This window comes from Dromiciops gliroides, chromosome 2, assembly GCF_019393635.1.
Source record: "Dromiciops gliroides isolate mDroGli1 chromosome 2, mDroGli1.pri, whole genome shotgun sequence".
NCBI classification, from domain to species: Eukaryota; Metazoa; Chordata; class Mammalia; order Microbiotheria; family Microbiotheriidae; genus Dromiciops; species Dromiciops gliroides.
Genome location: NC_057862.1, coordinates 243,508,558 through 243,533,978, shown reverse-complemented (window position 1 = coordinate 243,533,978; position 25,421 = coordinate 243,508,558). Strand labels below are relative to the sequence as shown.

At 36.0% G+C, this 25,421-nt stretch overlaps 1 protein-coding gene across 5 annotated transcripts in view; it reads left to right on the top strand.

The window, feature by feature from the left end:
• Positions 1–18,808, top strand: part of TOGARAM1 (TOG array regulator of axonemal microtubules 1) — a 90,176-nt gene extending 71,368 nt beyond the window's left edge. For 2 of the 5 annotated variants that reach the window (XM_043981922.1, XM_043981924.1), the window contains 9 exons: positions 2,041–2,146; positions 2,891–3,126; positions 3,528–3,686; positions 6,092–6,218; positions 7,697–7,815; positions 13,988–14,174; positions 15,310–15,529; positions 15,780–15,866; positions 16,629–18,807. In XM_043981922.1, the coding sequence (XP_043837857.1) occupies positions 2,041–2,146; positions 2,891–3,126; positions 3,528–3,686; positions 6,092–6,218; positions 7,697–7,815; positions 13,988–14,174; positions 15,310–15,529; positions 15,780–15,866; positions 16,629–16,882 (1,495 nt within the window). In that variant the 3' untranslated portion in view covers positions 16,883–18,807. Of the gene's footprint in view, positions 1–2,040; positions 2,147–2,890; positions 3,127–3,527; positions 3,687–3,931; positions 4,053–6,091; positions 6,219–7,696; positions 7,816–13,987; positions 14,175–15,309; positions 15,530–15,779; positions 15,867–16,628 lie in introns of those variants that run through there. The other 3 variants (XM_043981925.1, XM_043981923.1, XM_043981926.1) reach the window with 3 other exon arrangements.
• The last annotated feature ends 6,613 nt before the right edge of the window (positions 18,809–25,421 follow it).

Sequence of the window (25,421 nt, the reverse complement as noted above, 5' to 3'; positions counted from 1 at the left end):
TCAGGAGGACCTGAGTTCAAATTCGGCCTCAGATATTTGACACTTACTAGCTGTGTGACCCTGGGCAAGTCACTTAACCCCAATTGCCTCACTTAAAAAAAATTATAAAAGGAGGTAATTTTTGTCAAACTAGAATTTACTTAATTACATTTAGGACCATCATCACTTAGCACCTACTTACACTTTTTCAAAGCTTCCTTACCCTATCCAGATCCTAGTTTCTGTCATAAATGGATCTCTAGGTTAACTTTCCCAGATAAGTTTTGTACCTGGCTCACCCCAACCTCTGCCTCCTGGCTTTCCAGTTTCTCGGCCTCTCCAGCTCACATGTCCACACACAGGTACACACAGAAGCATGCTGGAAAATGTTTTAACAACTGGCTTTCCAGGGGAAAACTTTTTCACACAATACATTTTAAAGTTTAATCTACATTATTAACATTTTCTCCATCACTTTCTTAAGTCAAGACAATGAATAAAACAGTAAATCAATCCTTGATTTGTATTGTATCATGAAGTTTTCTGACTCCTGAACACCCTGAGTCCATCTGCCTCCTCTGTCCACAACCCTTCTTCCCCCACCCCTCCCAAGAGCCCATAGTTACAAAACACACACAAAAACAGTGAGGTGGCACAGTGGATAGCATTGAACTTGGAGTCAGGAAGATCTGAAGTTCAATTTGGCCTCAGACACTTACTAGCTCTTTGACCCTGGCCAAGTTATTTAACTTCTCTCAGCATCAGTTTCCTCCTCTATAAAATGGGGATAATAAAAACATCTACCTCCTAGGGTTGTTTTGAAGATCAGATGAGATAACAGTAAAATGCTTCACAAACCTTAAAGTGCTATGTAAGTGTGAAGTGATGAGGATGAGGAGGATGATAACAACTTATTTTACCCTGGGTTTTGATTTCTCATTGAACCACTGAGGGTAAGATACCACCACCCTAGGGGGCGGCTAGGTGGTGAAGTGAATAAAGCACCGGCCCTGGATTCAGGAGTACCTGAGTTCAAATCCGGCCTCAGACACTTGACACTTACTAGCTGTGTGACCCTGGGCAAGTCACTTAACCCCCATTTCCCCGCAAAAAAACCAACAACAACAACAAAAAAAGATACCACCACCCTTTCATAAGTAGCACCCACCTGAAAGTAATACAGGAAATGTTTTGTTCCCCTCAGAAAGTATAGGAGGGAACATATACAAACAGTATCTTTTTGTAAAGATTTAAGCACCTCAGCTAGTTCCTACCCTCTGGGGACATTAGAAAAGAATTCATATGTGAAAATTTTATTTAGTCAGTAATCATCAATAAACATTTATTAAGCACTTTCTAGGTGCCAGGCATTGTGTTAAGTAAGCACTGGAGATACAAAGAAAGACAAAGCTCTCTCGGCTTAATTCCTTTATCTCTATTATATTTAATATATCTTTTGTTTTTTCTTAATTTTAGCTACCTTTCATTTTCTTTCATTGTCATTATCTATTTATCTTGTCTTTTGACATGCTAGCTTGCTATAGCAAACAAAAACAGGCCGCTTAAGCATGTAATATTGTACATGTTGAAACTTAAAAATATGAGTGCCGCTCCTCAGGACTGTTCATACAAAGTATGAAGGCCAGTGACCCTACTCCCTCCGTTATCCAGGAAAACTGACCTCCATTAACTTGTGTTTATCTTTCCCTTCTCTTCCTTCCCTTTCTTCTTCTTGCCTTTCCCTAGTGCTCCAAGAGAAATACTTACATATGGTAGAACAAGAAGATAATTTCGTATTGAGGGAAAAATAAATTTAGTTTGTTTGTTGCCAACACTCAAATTTTAGGGTTCCTCTTTGATAATAAAAGGAAAAACAATTTAGGCAAACACTCTTCATTTCAGATTCCTAATCTGATACTATCACAGAAAGAGGTAGTAAATTACCTTTACAAGTTGAACATTGTCTTTTTTTATTCTTTGGCTGTATTTCACTGATACATTAGAATCTGAGGACTAAATGTTTTTAATTAATGCCTTTACCACTGATTTATTTTTCCATAGGGAAAAAAAAATTGAAGGACTGAATTTTATACGATGTTTATCTGCTTTCCACTCCGATGTCTTGATTGTAAAGTTGCATGAAACAAGTTTTGCCGTTGTTCAAGAGGTAATCCCCAAAACGTATTTTTGGATAGACCGAGAATTAAAATGTATATTTAGCCTCTCATTCAATATCATTACACTTTAGTAAGTGGTAGGGAATGTAGCCTCTTTCTCTTTTGGTCATTTTCTCTAAATAAATTGTATTTATTAAGTGTTTACCATGTGCCTGGCACTTTCCCAAGCTTGGGGGAAACCTATACAAGCAAGCAGTCTCTCCTCTGAAGAAAATTATAACCTAATAGGGAAAGACATTAGGGGAGTGGTGGCAAGGGGAGAGTATTGTGGTACCATTGATTTCATTACCTTTTACAGAGCCAGAGTAGGAAAGGCAAGGGCAAGAATTGTATGTGCATTGCATGAAAATGACCAGGAGGAAGAGGACGGGTCTGGGTCTGGATCTGGGCTAAATATGACTAATGCTCACCAATCAGAAGCTCAGGTCCACAGAGCAGGAGCTTGGAATATTAGCTTTTATGTGAAGACAGAGACACAGGTACGTGTCATGGTGAATCTGGGTTTGCCCTGAATGTGATAAATTCATACCAGTCAGAAGCCCAATTTCTGAGGGCAGAAAGCAGCAGTCCCCCAGCTTGGACAGAGAAGTAAAAATATGTTACTGATATATTTTGAAATATGGGAATTTAATGCTGAGATTGGTTAATATTGGTAAAATAGGGTTTATATTTTTGTTGATTTGCCTTTTAAATGAGCAAGAATTATTCTTAATTTAAGATTTTAAAATTTTTAGGTGAAGAATTTACGCTCTGGAGTTTCTCGTGCTGCTGTGGTTTGTTTAGGTGATCTCTTTACTCATCTGAAAAAGAATATGGATCAAGAATTAGATAACACAGTAAAAGTTCTGTTGCATAAAGCTGGTGAATCCAACACATTTATAAGAGAAGATGTAGACAAAGCATTGAAGGCTATGGTTAATAATGTAACTCCAGCACGTGCAATTAGTTCTCTAATAAATGGAGGACAAAGGTAATGTTCATAAAAAATTGAAAATAGTTTAGCTAAGATGAAATTTCATGCTGTCCAGACTGTAGAGAAAGAAGGCAGATTATAGTATTATTTACAAAGAGGTTTAGAAAGAAAGATGTCAGTCTCAGTCACTTAATAAACATTTATTATTAAGTGCCTGCTATGTGCCAGGCCCAGTGCTAAACCAGACACTGATTATAAATATCATTTTTTGCTGTTTGTGCAGGGGTAGCTAATCCAAATTATTAATGCCATGCTTCCTTCTTTAACCTAGAAGGATTGGGGTAGAAGGTTAAGAGCAATTTAGTGGTTTATCCTAAGGACTCTTACATCTGATAAACAGTTAATCTGTTTATCAGATTAATAGAAATTAATTTTATTTTACTATTATTTCCTTATAGCCATTTACACATTGCAGTAAGAAGATGTACAGCCCAGCATTTGTCTGATGTGGTGGAGCAAATGGAACCAGAACGGATTTTGTCAGGAACAAAAGACCTGACAGACCGGATATTGCCAGCTGCTGCTAAGTTTGCACAGGACAGTTCACAAGAAACGAGGTGAGCTGGTACTCATAAAATAAACTTAATCTAATAACACCTGGGATTGGGAAGAATATTTTAACATGAATAGGAAACTGACTTTAAAAAGTAGGACACGAAGGGTAGGGCCAAATGGGCATTTCTCTGAAAGGAGAAGTGTTGACAGTGGGGTCCCTTGGGATTGGTTCTGGGACTGATCTTGTTTAACATTTTTATAAATAATCTGGAAGAAGGAGTGCACAGTGAATTCTCCAAATTTACAGATGACACTACGCACTTCTGGGTAGTGAAATGCCAAGTCACAGGGATGAACTTCAGGAAAACGACACGAGGCTGTGTGAGTGGGCAGAAAAGTGGCAGATGAACTTCATTGTGGGCAAGTGTAAGGTAATGCATTTAGGGAAACATAATCCAAATCATACTTATAGAATAATGGGCTCCATGTGATCAGTTACAGTCCAGGAAAGGATTTAAGGGTCATTGAGCAATATGCATTGGAGACATAGATCTAGTGTGCTGCTGCAATGAAAAGGCCACCAAAATGCTAGACATCCTCAGGAAGAACATGGGGGAGGAAATGTTATCTTACTGGTGTTCAGGGCCATAATGTATGTGGAATCCTGTATGCATTTTTTTATTCAACCTCAAGAAAAAATAAGACATAGGTAAAGGATGTCCAAAGAAAGTGTTACCGGGATTAAAGGGTTGCTATATGGAAATAGATTTTTGAAGATAGGATTTTTTTTTGTCTAGAATGGTAAAGATTGAAAAGGAATATGGTCAAAATCTGTAAAATTGTAATTGATAAGTTGATTACAAAGACAGCCTTTAAAACATCAGAGGGGTATATTTTAGACATAGAATTACTATTTTACATGGCAGTGAGTAAACATTTGGAACATATTACTCCTAAAGTGATACAGAGAGTGAGTGACGTTCAAGAAAGATTTTGATAGGGGCAGCTAGGTGGTGCAGTGGATAAAGCACCAGCCCTGGATTCAGGAGGATCTGAATTCAAATTCGGCCTTAGACACTTGACACTTACTAGCTGTGTGACCCTGGGCAAGTCAGTTAACCCCAAACCTCACCAAAAAAAAATAAAGATTTAGATAAATACATGAATGATATAAATATGCTATATTATTATGGGAAGCTAGGATTCTTTTGGGATATACCCCTTAACCTTTCCTTAATGGCAGTCATTGGGTCTTACGTTTTATAAAATTTATTTTTCTTTGCAATTTTGAAATTATTACATAGTAAAAATTAATCAAGATTGACTATATTTCATTTCATATGTCCCTTATCACCTATCTATTGGCCTTTCTGCACTACTGTTTTCTATTCTTAGACCCTTTATGATTCTTAAATCTCCAGGAGGGATTTAAGTAAGTACCAGAGTTGTCTCCAAGAAACTTGTAATTGCTTAGGAGCTGGTTATCTAGATTGTGAGGCATATTCTGGTTCTGGGGACATTGGAATTGAGGAATGTTTGTTTTCCCCACATTTTTTCCATAACTCCTTTGTGCTTAGGGAGGAGAATAGAAAAAAGACAGATTTGTTTAGACTTTCTGAGACCTCAGTGCTTCTTTCCATTATCTCTTCTCCCCCCCCCCTCCCCCCCCCAGCAAATGATACACTCATACCTGGAAGTAGAGACAAGAGGGAAAAACCCATTGGAACTCAGATTAGGGCCAGCCCAGCACTTTGGCAGAAAAGGCAGCACTGTACTTGATAGAAGTTAAAGGTTACCACTTAGTTCCCTGACACCCCACTTCCCACCCCTTGCTGCTGTAAGTTCTTAACAGCTTAACTGTGGCATCTGAGATTCACACTATGAGAATCATTTCTTTAAAGTATTCTTTCTAGAAGATTTATATCAAAATTCATGTATTTTACCTGGAAAAAGAGAAGCATTTAAATTATCAACATTATTATAGATGTAACTCAGTTAACTGAAAGCAGAGAACAAGTTCCTGAGAGATAGGTACACACAGGTAAGTTTTCAGTGGGGGTGGATTGAAATGAAAAAATCAGATTATAGGGTTCCTACTTAATATGTCAAACTCCAATGAGGCAACCAAGTCAGAAGCTCTAAGTAGGCAATAAGATTATTGGGCTTTGAAGCAAATACCAAAGATACACTTGACCTGCTTCACAGTTTTGCCAAAGGCTGGCAAATGTTGAAAAGCAGGATTCCTATAGGTACTCATGAGATTGAGCAAGACAGTTGACCCTTCATCTGAACTATGATGTAGAGCCAGCTGACCACAAAACATTTGGAGATATAGTACTTTGCAGTCTGTTTAAATTGATAATGGCAAGCAGGTTTTTGGATTGAATTACGAATAATTGCAAGTAATAATGCAAACTATTAAACAACTTAAGTCTAAACGATAGAAATATTTCTTACATGTTTGTAGGTATTATGGTCGAAAGATGCTATTCCTCATGATGTCCCATCCTAACTTTGACAAAATGCTTGAAAAATATGTCCCGTGTAAAGATTTACTTTATATTAAAGAATCTGTTAAAAATTTACGTCAAAAGGTATGTGAAAAAAAATCTGGACTTAATGAACTATTTAGAAATTGAGAGTTTTTCACCTTTGGTGATTAAGAATAAAAATAATTATTTTCTGTTTCATCTTCCATCATGTTAATAACTTAGGACAAATGTTCCTTCAGCAGAAGAGCTCCTAAAATGCAGTTTTTCTTGTATAATGAAACCTCTTTATTCTTAGGCAGTGGAACTTTTCTAGATAATAGCTAGCCTCATAATGGTAGAATAGATGCCAATCTGATATACTAAAAATGTGTTTAATTTAGTAACAGCTTCAGTTGTCATCATTGAGAATATCATTACTGATAACTTTAGGAAACATGCAAAGGAGGACAGGACCAGTACTCACTGATGAAAGTTACAAAAACAAAAAACAAACCAAAAAAACACACATTGAGGATTATGATAAACAGTAGGAGCTGTCCAAAGGTGGAATGGGCTATCTTGGGAAGTATTGGTTTTCCTATCTTTGGAGATCTTAAAGCAAAAAGTAGATGGAAATTTGTAGGGTACGTTTTAGAAGGAAATTCTTTTTTGGCTGTAGATTAGACTAAATGACTTTTGAGGGCCATTATAACTCTGACTGAGCCTCTGTGACACTTAAAAATCTGTGGTAGCCAGAGGATAGGAATAGGGATATGGAATAGACCTGTGATTTCATTGGTGAAGAGTAAGTACTCTTAGGTGAGGAAACTCCCTTTGCACCCCTCTACACCTTCTCTGAAACTGTAGTCTCAGAGAGCTGAATAGAGCACTGAGAGAGGTTAATGCTCACACAGTCAGATGTATTAGAGGAAGGATTTGAACCCAGGTCTTCCTGCCTCAAAGCAGTTATCATTATCAAGAAAGCACTCATGGCATATGTGTACATGCACATGCATTTAATGACATTTACCTGTGTGACTTTGAGAATGTCACTTAACCTCTCTAGACCACACTTTCCTCATCTGTAAAATGAGGAAGTTGGACTATATGACTTTAAAATCCTCTTCCACCTCTAAATTGATGATGTAGGATTTAATTAATTGAAACAAATTGGTAGTATAGAAATTATGCACACAGTGTTCATCTTTGAAAGAATGTTGTCATATTGTTTATTTTGTGGAGTTTCAAGGGTGAATAAATATTAAATTTAGAGATAGGATTTTAAAAAATGGAACATTTGTTGCTGTCAACTTTTATATTAGCTGCTGTGGTGATAATAGCTATCAGGGACAAGGCATCTTAGAGATCAACTTAGCAGTAAGCAACTACTGGGTTATTTAGAATCATAAACTGCTTATGTCACAGACTCAATAGCTTATTTCATATTAACATACATATATAGTAGATTATTAGCATATTATTAAAACAGCACTGTGATTACTGCTATGAAAAATTTGTGTTATTTTTTTAATTTATAAATTACTAATTCTTTGGATTTTAATTATATATTGTAATATTGGCTTTCTTTTTTTCACTTTCAGGGTTTAGGAGAGATACCATTAGATACTCCATCTGCCAAAGGAAGGCGTTCCCATGCTGGCAGTGTTGGAAGTACAAGGTCATCCTCTGTTTCTAGAGATATTCTCAATTCAGCTGAAAGGCAGGATCATTTGATATATCATTTAATTTGACTAACTTACTCTGTGGAAATAATTCCTTTGACTTTTTTCTTGAACTGTTTTCCCCCAGAAGAACTGTAAAAATTTTTTTTTTTGTGAGGCTGTTGGGGTTAAGTGATTTGCCCAGGGTCACACAGCTAGTAAGTTTTAAGTGTATGAGACCTGATTTGAACTCAGGTCCTCCTGACTCCAGGGCCGGTGCTCTACCCACTGCCCCACCTAGCTGCCCCAATCCTAACATTCTTGACATAAGTAAAATCAAAGACAGAAAGAAATTGCAACCAATTGAAAAGATAACTTCTTAGAGAAGGAGTTTGTGGAGTTCATTGCCCAGAGGCAACAAGCAGCATTTAATGGGACATTTGTTGAAATCTTTGTTACAAGTATTTACAAAAAGACCACCATGAAAATAATTAAAGCTCGTTTACCAATTTCAAAAGAAGACCAGGTAGAAGAATTGGCTGAAGAGCTGTCTAAGACACTCAAGAAAATCAATAAGCAAACATTTATTAAGCCCCTACTATGTGACAGGCACTGCATTAGGCAGTAGAAGCACTTATATTTGATTACAGGAAAAAATATGTAAAATATATACAAAGTTAAAATATACATCTATTTCTAACTAGAGAAGTGAAGAAGTAGATTACCATACAGGAAGGGTGGGAGATAACATGGGTCCACATAAATGGGAAATGGAAATATTATGAACATCTTCCTTGACAAAAGATACAAAATTAAGGCATCATTGATTTCTTTGTTGGGCCAGTGACCTGCATCACAAAGGGCTATAGTGATCGGATAATCAGAATGACAACTGAGGAAGCAGTCATATTTGGACTTGTTTTAATGGCTAACATTGCATCTGGCTTTTGCCAAGGTGTTAGGAGAATCTTGGGTAGTGAACACATAAGAGAACTGTGGGAGGAGAAGTATAGTCTAACAACCTTCAAACTGAATTATTCTTAAATCCTTTCTGAGGAGACTCAGATTAGTCTTCAGGATAGATAGACCCAGACATACACATATACACACACATATGAATAAATATATCTAAATTACTCAACAAGGACCAGAATAATTTATCTTTAAAGAAAGACATTTATATTTTATATTAGTATGATACCCAAACTGCCCATTTACCAATTCAGGTTGTTTAGCAAAAGAAAAGTTATAAGTACAGTTCTAGAGAAAGATATTCATTAACATTAGCTCTTTTTTTTTTTTTTGTGGGGCAATGGGGGTTAAGTGACTTGCCCAGGGTCACACAGCTAGTAAGTGTCAAGTGTCTGAGGCCGGATTTGAACTCAGGTACTCCTGACTCCAGGGCTGGTGCTCTATCCACTGTGCCACCTTGCTGCCCCTCCATTAGCTCTTTATAGAGTACAGTAGCTTTTTTTTTAGTGAGGCAATTGGGGTTAAGTGACTTGCACAGGGTCACACAGCTAGTAAGTGTCAAGTGTCTGAGGCTGGATTTGAACTCAGGTCCTCCTGACTCCAGGGTTGGTGCTCTATCCACTGCACCACCCAGCTGCCCCAGTACAGTAGCTTTTAAAAGCTATACACACAGTCATTATTGGCATACTTCAGTACTTTAAGTTTGTGATTTCATCAATGTGGATGCTCCCTCTACAATTAAATCAACTTATATTAAGTCAATTAAGTCAACATATATTCTAATACTTGATTAATTCAATGCAAAGGAATAGTAATTTATTGTAAAACATGATTCATGAGGGACAGCTAGACGGTGCAGTGGATAAAGCACCGGCCCTGAACTCAGGAGGACCTGAGTTCAAATCTGGCCTCAGACAGTTGACACTTACTAGCTGTGTGACCCTGGGCAAGTCACTTAACCCTCATTGCCCTGCAAAAAAAAAAACAAACAAAAAGAAGCAAAAAAACCACATGATTCATGAGTAAGAAGTGAAAGATACCTAGACTTATAAACGTCACAAGAGCCTTACCCATTTGATGATAACTTTGAGAAAAAAATCAGAAGGCCTCAGACATGACAAAACACCAAATAATGTTATAAAAAAATGAAATTAGTTCTTTTTTGACAGGAAATGATTGTATAGTCAGACTGCTGACTTGTTAAAACAAAGATTAGAATTAATAAAAAGCTAGCAGCAAGAAAAAAAATGGGAAAGAAAAAGATTATGCATTTAAAACAACTCTAACCTGACCTATTAAAACAAATTATGGATGCAAAAAATGTTATGTGTAGATGAAAGGGGAAAGAAATAAGCATTTATGTAGTGCCTACTGCATGCCTGACACTCTACTAAGTACTTTACATATATTTTACAGCTGAGGAAATTGAGGCAACAGGTTAAGTGATTGCCTAGGGTCATACAGCTAGTAAGTATTTGAGGCTGTATTTGAATTCAGGTCTTTCTGGCTCCAGGCCCATTGCTGTATCCACTGTGCTACCTAGCTGCCTCATGATGAAAGGATATCAGTAGTGATTATAATTTGAACCAGAAGTTTAGCCTATGAAAATCAGTTGCCATAATGCAATCTAAAAAATCTAAATAAAATTACCTGAGTAAACATTTCAGTCACTTTCTAAACAAAGAGATATGGCAGGCAAGGGTAACAACAGTTTAGAGTATAAATTCATTTGTAGAATCTTACAGGAAAAAATAATGGAAAAATTTGAGTATTTCTCATAAAGAAGTAGCAGAATGTAAAGTCTCAAGACTGACAAGAGGCCAAACTAAGCAAAATCATCCTGAGATCATGCAAGAATAAGCTAGTTAAAGCACAGCAAACAGAACAGAGTTGGAAAAGCTCTTTAAAGGATTTTATACCAAATTATTTTCATCAAAGACAATTTAACCGCTATATCTGGAATCTTTAAACATCACCATCCTAGATGAACTTAATAAGAAGAGAGAAGTGGCCCCAGAAAGACAAAACTGAGGCAAGCAGCAGGTCTAGATAAGAGTATATTGAGCTGGGGCAGCTAGGTGGCACAGTGGATAAAGCACTGGTCCTGGAGTCAGGAGGACCTGAGTTCAAATCCGGCCTCAGACACTTGATACTTACTAGCTATGTGGCCCTGGGCAAGTCACTTAACCCCAATTGCCTCACCAAAAAGAACCAAAAAAACAAACAAACAAAAAGAGTATATTGAGGAGGTACATGAAAAAGGTAAAACAATTGTGAGAGCTTTGAGGATCAATTCAAAAGTTATCTGAAAAAGAGGAAAAGATACCTTAGGCATGGTAAAAATCTGACCTCATCCCTACCCCCACCACCCCCCCACAAAAAAAAATAGTAATCTAGAGAACATGAATAACTAGTAAACCATCTACCATTTCCTAGCTATATAAACATTTTTATGAGAACAGTCATTCAATAAACATTTTTTGTGTGTACCAGGCACTGTGCTAAGTAAACACTGGGGATACTGAGAAGGGCAAAAGACAATCCTTGCCCTCAGGGAGCTCACCATCTGGAGACAATGTGCAGACAACTATGTAAACACAAGGTGTATACAGGATAAATCAGAAATAACCAACAAAAGGAAGGAACTAAAATTAAGTATTTGGCAAAGTTTCCTGTAGGTGGAATTTCAGCAGGGACTTGAAAGAAGCAAATAGGTACAGATGAAGAATAAAATTCCAGGCATGGGGAATAGCCAGTGGAAATGACAGGAGGTGGTAAATGGAGGGTCCCGTTCAAGAAATAGCAAGGAAGCCAGTGTCACTGGGATGAAGAGTATGTGGTAGGGAGAGGGACAAAGGTTTAGGAAGACTGGAAATGTAGAGGAGTACTAAGTTATGAAAGGGTTTGGATGCTAGAGCATTTTGTATTTGATCTTGGAGGTGACAGAAAACCACTGCAGTTTATTAAGGGATATGGGGGAGCCACATGGTCAGACTTGTGCTTTAGGAAAATGACTTTAGTGGTGGAATGGCGTATGGACTGGAGTGGGGAGAGCTTTGTGGCAGCAGACCAATGAGCAGGCCCTAATCCAGGAGTGAGGAGATGAGGGCCTGCACCAGGGTGGGGGCAGTATCAGAGGAGAGGAGATGTATTTGAGTGACGTTGCAGTGGTGAATTTGGCAATAGATTAGATTTGAGGTGGGGAGGAGAGAAGAAATACTGAGGAATTGAAGATGACACCTGGTTGTGAGCCTGGGAGAATGGAAAGATGGTGGTACCCTTTTAACAATAATAAGGAAGTTTGAAACTGGATAGAATTTGGGCAGAAAGATTTATAATAATGAGTTTTTACTTGTTGAGTTTAAGATGCCTACAGGACATTCTGTTAAAAATGTCTAATAGGCAGTTTGAGATATGAGACCAAGTCAGCAGAAAGGTTAGGGCTAAATAAGCTGATTGGAGAATCATTAGCATAGGGATGACAATTGAATCCATGGAAACTGATAAGAACACTAACTGAAGTAGTATTGAGGGGAAAAAAGAAGAGGACCCAGGACAGAGCCCTGTTGGACACCCATGGTTAAGTGGTATGACCTGGATTGAGATGCAGCAAGGGAGAGACCCAGAAGGATTGGTCAGATAGGTAGGAGGAGATCCAGGAGAAAATAAAGTCCCAAAAACCTAGAGAGAAAAGAATATCAAGGAAGAAAAAGTGATCGGCCACATCAGAAACTGCAGAAAAATCAAGAACAATGAGGATTGAGAAGAGGCCGTTGTATTGAATTGTACTGAAAAGATGATTAGTAACTTTGGAGGGAGCAGTTTCGGTTGAACAATTCACAATTCACATATATCAAGGGCTCAACACATTTTCTTTTTTTAGTGTCTGTCCAGACATACACACACACACACACACACCCCACCCTCATTCAATAGGCATCATATACTTTGTTCTTCCTGAGTGGATGTTAATCCAAAATCTTTTAACTAGTTCTGGAACTCATCTAGGAGATTCTGTAGTTTTCTAGGACTTCATACACTTAGGACAATGTAATCCATAAATATGAGCGTCTGGAGAATTTCACCATTTGTAGCAAGGGTTCTTAATCCTGGGTCCAAGGGGCCCATGGATAAATTTCAAGCAAAATACATCTCTATCTTCACTAACATATAACTGGTTTAACATTTCCTTCCATTTTAAAATACATTATTCTTCAAAGGGGTCCATAGACTTCACCAAACTGCCATCCATCATCCAAAGAAGTTAAGAACCCCTGATCTGTAGGGAGTCATTTAATCAATTCTTTTTGGATTCCACTGCTAGAAACCATTGACAAAAAGAATGGCCCCTATATACCTCCAAAATATTTATAGCAGTACTTTTGTGATATCGAACTGGAAACAAAGTATATGTCCACTAATTTGGGAACAGCTAAATCCACAACAATATGTAGAATGATGTTTGAAAAGAAACAAAAAATATGATGGATACTGAGAATCATGGAAAGACGTATGTAAATTCATGCTAAATGAAGTAAACAGAGCCAAGAAAACAATATAAATAATAACTACAATGATATAAATCTTAAAAAAAAACCTACCATAAAATAATCTTAAATGAATATTGTAAAATTACAAAGAAGTTTGGCCACAAAGAAGAGATACAGAAAGATAACCTTACCGTACTCCTTTGCAGAGGTGGGGAATCCACAGCTGTGGAACATTGCATTGAATTCAATAAATCAATTGGGTTTAGTGATTTTTTTCTCCTTTTTTTCCTTTAAAAAAATTATTTATTATAATAGATGGTTTTCTAGGTAGAAGGAAGAAGATGAATACAGGGACAAATTTAAATGATATCAAACAAAATATTGTCATTTTTAAAAATCACTTTTCTTTGGAAATAGCCATTTATTAAGTTATATAGGTGTACTCATCTTAAAGAGAAACTCAGAGGTAACTACTTTGGCAGCTAATCAGTTACCTCCAAATGAAAAGCATTTTTTTTTTTTGCCAGGCATCAGTGCTTATAGGATCATTTTCAGGATTTATGAGTTCTAGTAAACTAAAGAAGCCTCAAAAGAAATTTTGAGACCAAGAGAACAAACAGTAGTTTTGAGAATCCTGGGAATACAAATTTTTATAATATATTATAAATGTATATGTGTGTGCATATGTATGTGTATATATGTAAAACTGTGGTAGGTGACTTTCCAGCAAATTAAGTATGCTAAACATGCTTCTCTTCTTTCCCATTAGGGAGACTATAGACATACGTGAAATAAGAAAAGCCGTTCCCCGCAGTTCTTTAGAAAGTGCTGAATATATTAAAGTCATAACAGGTTTATTAAATGCAAAAGACTTCCGAGATCGAATTAATGGGATCAAACAACTTTTATCAGACACTGAAAACAATCAAGAACTTGTTGTTGGAAACATTGTAAAGGTAATAGTATGTAAAAGGAATTTGCAGCAGATAAACCTCACTCCCTGTCTATGTAGGTGAATAAATACATTTAAAATATGTAGCCTGATAATCTTATCACATTTAATTTTGTTTTGAGACCATGAAAATTAGAGCTAATGAGAATAAGACTTAGAAAGTAAGCCCAACTTAAAAGAGAATAATTCATTAAAATGAACTTAAAATGTTTATAGTAAAAATAGTATGTGGAAAGATCCATTTGCTCAGAAAAAGGAAACTCGTTATGTGTGGATTTTAAATTAATTTGTGATTGACCTTAATTCAGGTATACTTGAACTTAAATTGTATGGTCATTGTGACACTGTCAGAATATTATGCAAATCTATTTTAGATAAAAATTTGTGATACCAGAATTAAAATATTACTTATTCTTTTATTTGAAATCAATTTGATTCATCTTATTTTAGATTAATGTAATAAAGTAATTTAATATTTGAGTCAATACATGATCTTAGTGGTGTGGGTACTCCCTCCAGTAGGATAGACCTTACCTGCTAAGAATAGGTTTCTTATCCTGTTTTGTGACTAGAATTAGGATTTTAGTGGAATTGTAAAACTAGAATTCAGAGTGACTTCTAAAGCTTTTTTTCTTTTGCATAAAGGGCTCAAAAAGCTTTGGAATACAAATCTTTAATATCTATACAGTTGATTAATAGCTTATTATCTTTGTCATGGACAGCTAGGTGGCACAGTGGATAGAGTAGTGAGCCTAGAGTCAAGACGTAAGTTCAAATCTGGACCCAGACATTTACTAGCTGTGTGACTATAGACAAGTCACTTAACCTTCTTTACCTCAGTTCAACATCTGTAAAATGAGGTGGAGAAGGAAATGGCAAACCACTCCAGTATCTTTGCTAAGAGAACCTCAAATGAAGTCAAAAAGAGTTGAACACAACTGAAACAACTCAACAACAACAATTATTGTACTTGAAGGTCTGCAAAATAATTTACATACATTAACCTTGTGTGACACTACTTAAATAACTGAAAAACCACAAACCTAGGTGTAGTTTAAATTTTTTTTAGAGTTCTAGCATTAATGATCAAAAAAATTTCCCATCTCATTATTCAATATCACTAACTCATTTATTTTCAGATCTTTGATGCTTTTAAGTCTCGACTACATGATTCAAATAGTAAAGTAAATCTCATAGCTCTGGAAACAATGCATAAAATGATTCCTTTGCTCAGAGATAACTTATCACCAGTAATCAACATGCTCATTCCAGCAATAGTGGATAACAATCTAAATTCCAAGAATCCAGGAATTTATGCTGCTGCCACAAATGTTATTCATGCTCTGAGTCAGCATATTGGTAAGAAATTTCACTTTAAAGCTAAAAGAGAGTTTATATTTATACTTGAGAAAATGTCCCAGCTCTTTTATTTCTCAGTTTCTTTAAGCACACTAACCTGGTAAAGAACTTTAAATTAATTACTTGGTTTTGTCTTTGTGTAAACTTTTCCATTATATCTGCATGCTAGAAATAAATGTTTTTCTGTCTTTTAATGAAAAATTAATATTCCATAACTATATTTATTTCTCTTGTATCCACTTTCATTTAGACAATTACCTACTCCTGCAGCCTTTCTGTACAAAAGCACAGTTTTTAAATGGAAAAGCAAAACAGGATATGACTGAAAAGCTTGCTGGTAAATATGTTAAATTTTCTGAAGATAACAATTTTTAGCTGTGTACAAATTAGTAATCAGTATTAAGAAACCCACCTCATTCAGTATCATTTTGCCTTAAAGCTAAAACAAGCCATACTATGTATCCAAACAAGACCTTTTTGAACTTTACAAAGCATTTTTAATGTTTTCTGTCTTCCTAATACTGCTTTTTTAAAAAGGAGGCCTTAGGGGCAGCTAGGTGGTGAAGTGGATAGAGCACCGGCCCTGGATTCAGGAGGACCTGAGTTCAAATCCAGCCTCAGACACTTAATACTTACTAGCTGTGTGACCCCTGGGCAAATCATTTAACCCCAATTGCCCTGCAAAAAAAAAAAAAAAAGAGGCCTTAAAAGAAGTCCTTATGAAATTATCTATAAGACAGAAAATATGCCCTAACAGTATTTGTTCTCATTATGGCATATGATTTAGAATATAGCTTTGTTTCTTTGTAATGGAATACAATTTTCATTTGGAAAGGAGAATCTCAGAGTCAAATTAGGGTTTGGTTCCCTCATTCCTATTCTTCCTGAAGTATTTTATTATGTCAAATATTGTAGTATGTTTCATTCTGTTAGAGGCTTTAAGGTAGCTAGACTCAATATTTTTTATTCTTTCATAAATTTTTATAACACTTTTCTGTGCCTGTTTTATATTGGAATAAATTTTATTTTTGATGTTTTTAATTAAAATGAACTGAATTACAACAGATATTTACTCATATACCATATTATTGCATTTCAGATCTTGTTATGGATCTCTATCAAAGGAAACCTCATGCTATTGAACAGAAGGTGTTGGCTGTCCTCTGGCACCTATTAGGCAACATGACAAATAGTGGCTCACTACCTGGAGCTGGAGGGAATATCCGAACAGCCACAGCTAAATTATCAAAAGCACTTTTTGCACAAATGGGTCAGAGTCTACTAAACCAGGCGGCATCTCAGCCACCACAGATTAAAAAGAGTTTAGAAGAATTGCTTGAAATGACAACTTAAATTGAATTATGTATGTTACTCCGTTAATGTGTAATGCAGTAAGATAGGCTAAAAATACCTGTTTACATGAAGACAGATGGAGCCTTTTTAAAGTTAAATTGTCACAGTACCTACACTTTCCATGTAGAAACTATCTAGATTGGCAGCTTTGACAACTTGTAAAGCACACCTCTGTCTCATACTAGCACTACCATTCATGATCAAACCTTTAACACAGATGAAACAATCAGTATAACACTGACAAATGCTATTTGAGAACACATGGAATGAATCCATCTTTAACATTTATAAGAAAAGTCCTGCTCATTTGCACTCCTCTGTAGAAATTGCAGTATGTTGCCCTATATGTACAATTAGATTTGTAATTAAAAATATACTTTTTATTATGTAATCATGTTCTGATATGTCTTATTACTTAGCCTTATTTTACAAAAGTGGGAAAAAAGTCATTGAAATATCTGTACCACAAAGAGAGATTTGTTTGCTACTTGTAAAAAAACATGTATTTCTTAAATCAGTCCACCAATATGATTGTGCAGTATTAGCTTGCTATTGCTGATATGTTGATGTAATATATTTGCTTAACTATTGGGCATTATCATCTATGTAACTGTAAGATTTAAATAACTTATAATAAAGCATGATGACAAATTTTTAGGAAACAAATTTCCAAATATTTTAAGGTACACATTTATTTAAGAAAACATGTTGAATATAACTTCCATATCTCTGTGTGAAAACACTAAATTTTTTTCTTTTATAAAGGTATTATATTTCTGCCCAGTTGTATAATCTTCAACAATAGTGCCAGGTCTTCTATAGATTTTCTCAAGGTTATCCAGCTACATGTACTGTACTACATTTTAAAAAGGAAAAGGAATATTATAAAATAAAGGGATTTATTTCTGTAGATGTGTGAGGCGTTGTTTTTCCCCAAGAAATGGAAAAATAATCAAACGTTTGTCTTGAGGTTCATTAACTCTTTTTTTTGGCTTCCAATGTTGAAAGTAATGAGTACAGCTAGGTGACGCAGTGGATAAAGCACCGACCCTGAATCCAGAAGGACCTGAGTTCAAATCCAGCCTCAGACATTCGACACTTACTAGCTGTGTGACCCTGGGCAAGTCACTTAACTCCAATTGCCTCACCCCCCCCCCAAAAAAAAAGAAAGAAAGAAAGTAATGAGTAGATTCACCTTCAAATCCCCAAAACATTGGGGACTGAAAAAATATGCAGATGTATTTAATAGTAAAGCAAGTATACTGCCAGCATGGTGGTGGAAAACTATTAATACTATAAGAATAGGATTCCAGTGAATACAAATATACTGCCTATGGAATAGTGGGGGCCTCCACATCTAGAATGATAGTCTTTTTCTTGAGACAATCCTCAACTAAAGAATTCCTTCATAGGTAGCTGTCATGAAGTCCAGTTTCCCTGCTTGGAGATACCACTTTGGATTGGTTGCAATTCAAGGCTTAGAATCTCTAGCTGAGTCACTAGTTTTTATAGTTCTGGAGACCATGGCAGCACCTAATTGAACTTCTGTAACAGTACTTGACAAATTTGTTGATACAATTCATCCTTTGCTTTATAGCATGTCTGTTAAGGCAATTCTGGCTAATCATGTCAGGAATTTGGGTGGGGTGGTTAGAGTTTCAGCCATTAGACATTTTAATATTAAAAATAATTATTTCTCCTCTAATTTTCTAATATACCCTGTGCTTATTTTAGGTTTGTTGGCTATTTTTAAAAATGCATATTCAGTTCACCAGTTATCTCATTTTCTATTTTGTTAATAATGTATGTTTGTAGGAATAGAATTTTTCCCAGAGGATTACTTATTCTGGGAACCAAAACAAAGCTAGTGTCAAATATCAAGTATCTGAGGCTGCATTTGAACTCAGGTCCTCCTGAATCCAAGGCCAGTGCTTTATCCACTGCTCCACCTAGCTGCCCCCCAAGAAATAATCATTTTTTTTTTTAAAGAAAAAAATCATAACTAGGTTGGATTTATACCAGGGATAAAATTTTACTAGATAAAATAATAAAATTCATTTAAAAAAAAAGATCTGAACTATGAAGGTAAATAATGAAATGAGGTAGGGACAAAGGAGGAATGGCACTTTCAGACCTCAAGCCAAGTTACAAAGCAGCAGTCATCAAAGTCATCTAGTATTGATTTAAAAAGAGAAGTAGGGGCAGCTAGGTGGCGCAGTGGATAAAGCACTCCCCTTGGATTCAGGAGGACCTGAGTTCAAATCTGGCCTAAGACACTTGACACTTACTAGCTGTGTGACCCTGGGCATGTCATTTGGCCCCAATTGCCTCAAAAAAAAAAGAAGAAGAAGAAGTAGATTAGTGGAACAGACTAGACCTGGGAAAATCAAAAACAATGGAATTCAATAATACAGTGTTTGGTTAACAGAACACAAATTACTTAGGCAAGAACTCTGATAAAAATCTGCTAGGAAAACTGGGAAATAGTTGGGCAGAAATTAGGCTTAGACCAACACCTTATACCATAGTCCAAATATATCTCCTTAATATTAATGGTCATACTTAAAAATGTAGTGGGATGCGGGACCCCAAGAATCCCCAAGACCCCAACCCCTAAGGAAGCCTTAAACTTTAGACATTAAAACCAAAGAATCTAGATATGAAGAATAGTTCTGCCCCCCACCTCAGGAATGCAGTGTGGCCAGAGCAGGAAGACCCTAGTTCACTGATAAGCATACACAAACACTATATGCAAGTTCCATACCTTTGAGATATGGGCCCCTTGTAAGTCAGCAGGTTAAATGCTACATGTCTTACTAACTGCCTATTATTCAAACCCTAGGTACCACCTCTCCAGTTATTTTGCAATCCCCTTCCCAGTTGTTTTGTCATCTCAGCGTGTAGTTTTCTTTGTCTGTAAACATATTTAAGATGAATTCTACTAGGACAGGCAGTCTCCATCTTAACTGCCTCCCGGCCGTGTATTCCTCTCTCCTAATAAACCTCTCAATTTTACAAGATTTGTTGTGAGCCTCCAGTTCTTTGGGTGAGTTAGCCATCCAGAACCAGATTGGAAGTTACTCCCACAACAAAAAGAGGTAACCATTGTATACCTTTCACAGCTATAAGTAAAAGATATGTTATTAACCAAACAGTGGAAACAAATACAAAAGAAAAAACTGAGTAACATTGATTACATGAAAAGTTTCCACACAAATTTAATGCACCTAGGATAAGAAGGGAAGTGGTTGAATGCATGAAAAAAAAATCTTTCTATCAAGATATATCTGAGATTTATAAACAATATATACATATGACCAAAAGCCATTTTTCTGGTAAGTTTTCAAAGGATATTAATAAACAGCTCCTCAAGAATTGAGAGCTATTGCCAATGATGAGAAAGAATGCTCCAAATCACTAATAAAAGAAATGCTAACATAATTCTAAGGTCTCACCTCACACCCTGCAAATGGCAAAAATGGCAAATGATAATGGTCACAGTTGTCAGACAAAAGTTTAATAGTGCCCAATATTTGTCATACTGTGCAAAGCACGTGATACACAAAGAAAAATAAACCTTTGCACAATCTATAGGTAACATGCAAACAACTATGTAAAAACAAGCTATGATATAAGATAAACTGAATATAATCAAGAGAAGGAGGGCACTAGAATTAAGAGGGATTGGGAAAGGCTTCCTGTAGAAGGTGGAATTTTAGCTGGAATTCAAGAAAGCCAGGAGAAAGAGATGAGGGGGCACATTTCAGCTATAGGAGATAGTCCGTGAAAATGCCAGTGACTGGGAGATGGAGTGTCTCCTTAGAAACTCCAAGGAAACCAGTATCACTGGATCAGAGAATACATGTAGGAGTGAATAAAGTATCAGAAAACTGGAATGATAGGAGGGGACCAGTTTATGAAGGGACTGGGATTTTATTTTTGATCTTGGAGGTGTTAGGGAGTCACTAGAGTTTTTTGATGAGGTGGGGTATGTAACATGGTTAGACTTATGTTTTAGGGAAATTTCTTTGACAGACGAGTGAAGGATGAACTGGAGTTGGGAGAGACTTTGACAAGAAAACCAACCAGCAGGCTATTGCAATAGCCCAAGTACTGTTGGTGGATATATGAATCAGCACAACCATTTTACAAAATAATTTCAATTATGTAAATAAAGCGAATAACAGCTTCATACCCTCTGACAAAGAGATATTTCATTATTAGGCTTATACCACAAAGGGGCCATTGATAGTCCCCATAAACATCAAAATATTTAAAGTACCACTTTCTTGTTAGCAAAGAATGGAACCAAAGTAGGTGCCCATTAGGTGGCAAATGCCTGAAAAAATTGTAGTAAATTAATATAATGGAATTCATTACTGTGCTGTAAGAAATGACAAATGTGATGAATACAGAGAAGCATGAAATGATCTACATGAACTGATGAGGAGGGAAGTAGCAAAAAAGATGACAACAACTAAAATACAAATGGAAAGAATACCCCCAAAATCAAAATTGAATATTGCAAAATTATATGAAACAAGCAAGGCTTGAAAGGAAAGATAAGACAGTCCCATCCCACCCTTTTGCATAGGTGAGAGGTCCATAAATATTTCACATTGCACATATTTGGACTATTTTAATGTATTGATTAATTATGCTGAATTTTATTCATCCTTTTTGTAGCTAAAAAATATTTGTTATATGGGATGACTCTCTAGGGGTAGGGATACTGGGGGAAATTATAGTGATGTCAAAAAAATCAACGAAAACATTTTAAAAGAAGAATTGGTAGGCACTAGATAAAGTGAACATTAACAAAATATATTTATTTATTTATTTTTGCAGGGCAATGAGGGTTAAGTGACTTGCCCCGGGTCACACAGCTAGTAAGTGTCAAGTGTCTGAGGCCATGTTTGAACTCAGGTCCTCCTGAACCCACAGCCAGTGCTTTATCCACTGCGCCATCTATCTGCCCTTCATTAAAAAATATGAAGAAATTATATTTTGTTTTAATGGACAAGGAAAGACTTCTTGTTAATGATTTGAGAGATATGTACAGTACCATCAACTTGCAAGTAAAAAGCAGAATTTGTAAATTTTTCAAATAAAAAAATGATGAAGAAAACATATGGAGTGTAATTAAAATAATTAAACCCCAAATTTATAAATGAGTAACTGAAAATTTAAAAAATGGAGAACAGGCCACAGAACTGAGATTGCCTCAGACTAGAATGATTTCATCCAGAAGTTTAACTAGGATAAATTAATTACCACATGGAGACCAAAAGAGCCTAGAAAACGCCTTAGTCAGCAAACGTTTGACTTATTTGCCGAAGAGTTAGTTACCAAAGTCAACATCCACTCAAAATATGTGATGAACAATCATGAGTAATATTGTCTCATAAAGCAGAGAGAAGCAAAGCAGTAGATGGTAAGATCAATTTGAAGACTATGTGGGAAAAGATCTAATTAAGCAAAGTCATCCCAAGGGCATTAAAGAAAAAAAAATGCAAAGACTACAAACTGAAAAAAAAGAAAAAGAAAAGATTAGAATCAGAGTCCCTAAGATGCTTAAAGGAGTTAGAAAGGGTCTTAAAGAAAGAAATTAAATGAGAAAAACAGCCGGCTTGGCCTGTATATAGAAAAGAGTGCTAAAGGCAATAGTAAGAGCATTGAAAGACTGATATAAGGTATCTAAAGGAGAGGGAGATACCTAAGGTGTGGGGGGAAGTTTCAGACCTTGTTAATGCTAAAAAGAAAAGAAAGAAGAAAGGAAAGGAGAGAAGTAAAGAAGAAAGAAAAGAGAAGAGGAAACAAGGAAAAAAGAAGGAAAAAAAGGAAGGAAGGAAGAAGAAGAAAGGAAGGAATAATGGAGATGGGAAAAGAGGAGAAAAAAGGAAGGAAGGAAAGGAGAGAAGGAAAGAAAGAAGGAAAAGGAGAGGAGGGAAGGAAGGAAGGAAAGAAAGAAAAGAACAAAAGAAGGTGAAAAAATCTGTAATTGATGACTTATGTGCTTACCCAGCTATATACCATGTATTCCCTAATTTTTTTTCAGCAATGGCCTTTTGGGGGCATATTTTGTATCTTTACTCAAAATATAAAGTTTCTTTGTCAATCCAAGGATATATGAAAGAGATAGATAGGAAATATATATATATATATACATATATATATATATATCAAATATAATAATAGAGCCACAAGGGGAAATCCAAGTGGTGCATTAAATACCAAGGTATGCCATAGGATACTATGTAAAAGGATTAGTCTTTTTTTTTTTTCAAGAGAATTTATCATGATGTATTTTGTGAAGTAAGGGCTCTATAAGGTTTACAACACTACAAGTCAATTAAGAAAAAAACAAAGAGAAGATTTTAAAAAAATATTCCAAAAAAAAATTTTTAATAGTCTTAGGAGATCATTTATATATAGGAACTTTTCACTTATCTCTTGTTGCTGTACTACTGAGTGATTAAGCAGAAACACAAGCTGAGTAGGCTTTATAATTTAATGCTGATTTTATCACTGTAATGAAGTGTTATTATCCATTACTTAATAAGGTAATTTTAACTATAACTCTTGCATAAAAACAGATCTTGATATCTAGAAGCAAATGAAATTTATAATTATTTCTATGCTGTCCATTTCTAATTAAACTAAGGTCATCTTGGATTTTTTTTTTTTTTAGTGAGGCAATTGGGGTTAAGTGACTTGCCCAGGGTCACACAGCTAGTAAGTGTTAAGCGTCTGAGGCTGGATTTGAACTCAGGTACTCCTGACTCCAGGGCCGGTGCTCTATCCACTGCGCCACCTAGCTGCCCCCATCTTGGAAATTTTTAAGTTGAAATTTTAAACTCAATCAAGTAGTGATAAGCGGAATGGTTACTATTTATACTATCGTGTTTTGAGTTACATCAATCAAAACTTTCTTTTCCAGTCATCTTCAAGAATAGGGAAAAATCTTCAGATGCAATGGTTTGTATTACATCTTGTCTTGTTTTGAAAATTCTAGAAAAGCTTTGACCAACTTCATTTAGAGATAATTATAATTCTGCTATTGAGTCCCTGCTTAGGGTTCAATTTTCTGTTAGCACACTAACAGTAACAGCAACAAAGTCAATAAATTTAAAAGTACTGCAGCATAATGTTTAATAAACCCAAGAATACATAATGGGATAAAGATTTATTATTTTTAGGGGCAGTTAGGTGGCGCAGTGGATAGAGCATCAGCCCTGGATTCAGGAGGACCTGAGTTCAAATCCAAATTCAGACACTTGACACTTACTAGCTGTGTGACCCTGGGCAAGTCACTTAGCCCCAATTGCCTCACCAAAAAAAAAAAAAAACCCCACACAAAAAAAGACTTATTATTTTTTAAAATGGCTGGGACAATTGGAAAACAGGGCAGCTAGGTGGCACAGTGGATAGAGTGATGAGCCTGGAGTAAGGAAGACCTGAATTAAAATCCGGAATCAGATATTTACTAGCTGTGTGGCCTTGGGCAAGTCACTTAATGCTGGTTTCTCCAACTTCCTCATCTGTAAAATCAGCAGGAGAAGGAAATGGCAAACCATTCTGGTATCTTTGCCAAGGGATCATGAAGAGTAGGACATGACTGAAAACAAATGAACAAAAACTGGAAAACGGTCTTGCAGAAATTAGATTTAGAACAACATCTCACACCATGTACCACACAATAAACTTCAGATGAATACATGACCCAGATATAAAAGTTTATATAAATTAGAGGAGAAAGAAAGAAAGAATTCTCACAAATAAGGAAAGGGGCTTTGCTTACTTCACTCAGCATCAGTTCATGTCAATCCCAATGACCAAATGGGAGAAAGACAATTGAAAGAGAGCAAAAGAACAATCTTGCTTCCATAAAATTGAAAAGGTTTTGTATCCAAAAAAAGGGAATGTGGTTAGAATGAGAAAGGAAACAGTTAACTAGGAAAAAACCTGAAGCACATTTTTGTGATGTCATATATCCCAGATCCATAGGAAAAAAATGATACAAGTATCAATTGGGCAGCTAGGTGGTTGAGCAGATAGTGCTCTACTTGGAATCAAAAAGATGTGATTTTGGGGGCAGCTAGGTGGCACAGTGGATAAAGCACCAACCCTGGATTCAGAAGGACCTGAGTTCAAATCTGGACTTAGACAGTTGACACTTATTAGCTGTGTGACCTCGGGCAAATCACTTAACCTTCATTGCCCCACCAAAAAAAAAAAAAAGTATCATCAAAAAGATGTGATTTCAAATGTTTCCTGGGAAATCCTTTTAGCTGTGTAACCCTGGGCACATCACTTAACTTCAGCTTCACTTTCCTAATATTTCCAGTGTGAGAAGTTCAGGGGTAAAGTAAAACTTCCAGGGGAAAGATGTTTTTTGTGACATGGTCAAAGAATCCTGGAGAGTCAAGAGTTCATTCTGGAGAGGAAAATAATTCTACCCATAGTTGGATCTCTCACCAAATTTTCTTTATGTTCCTATCTTTGAATATGCATCTGAAGAATATCTACGTTGTTTCCA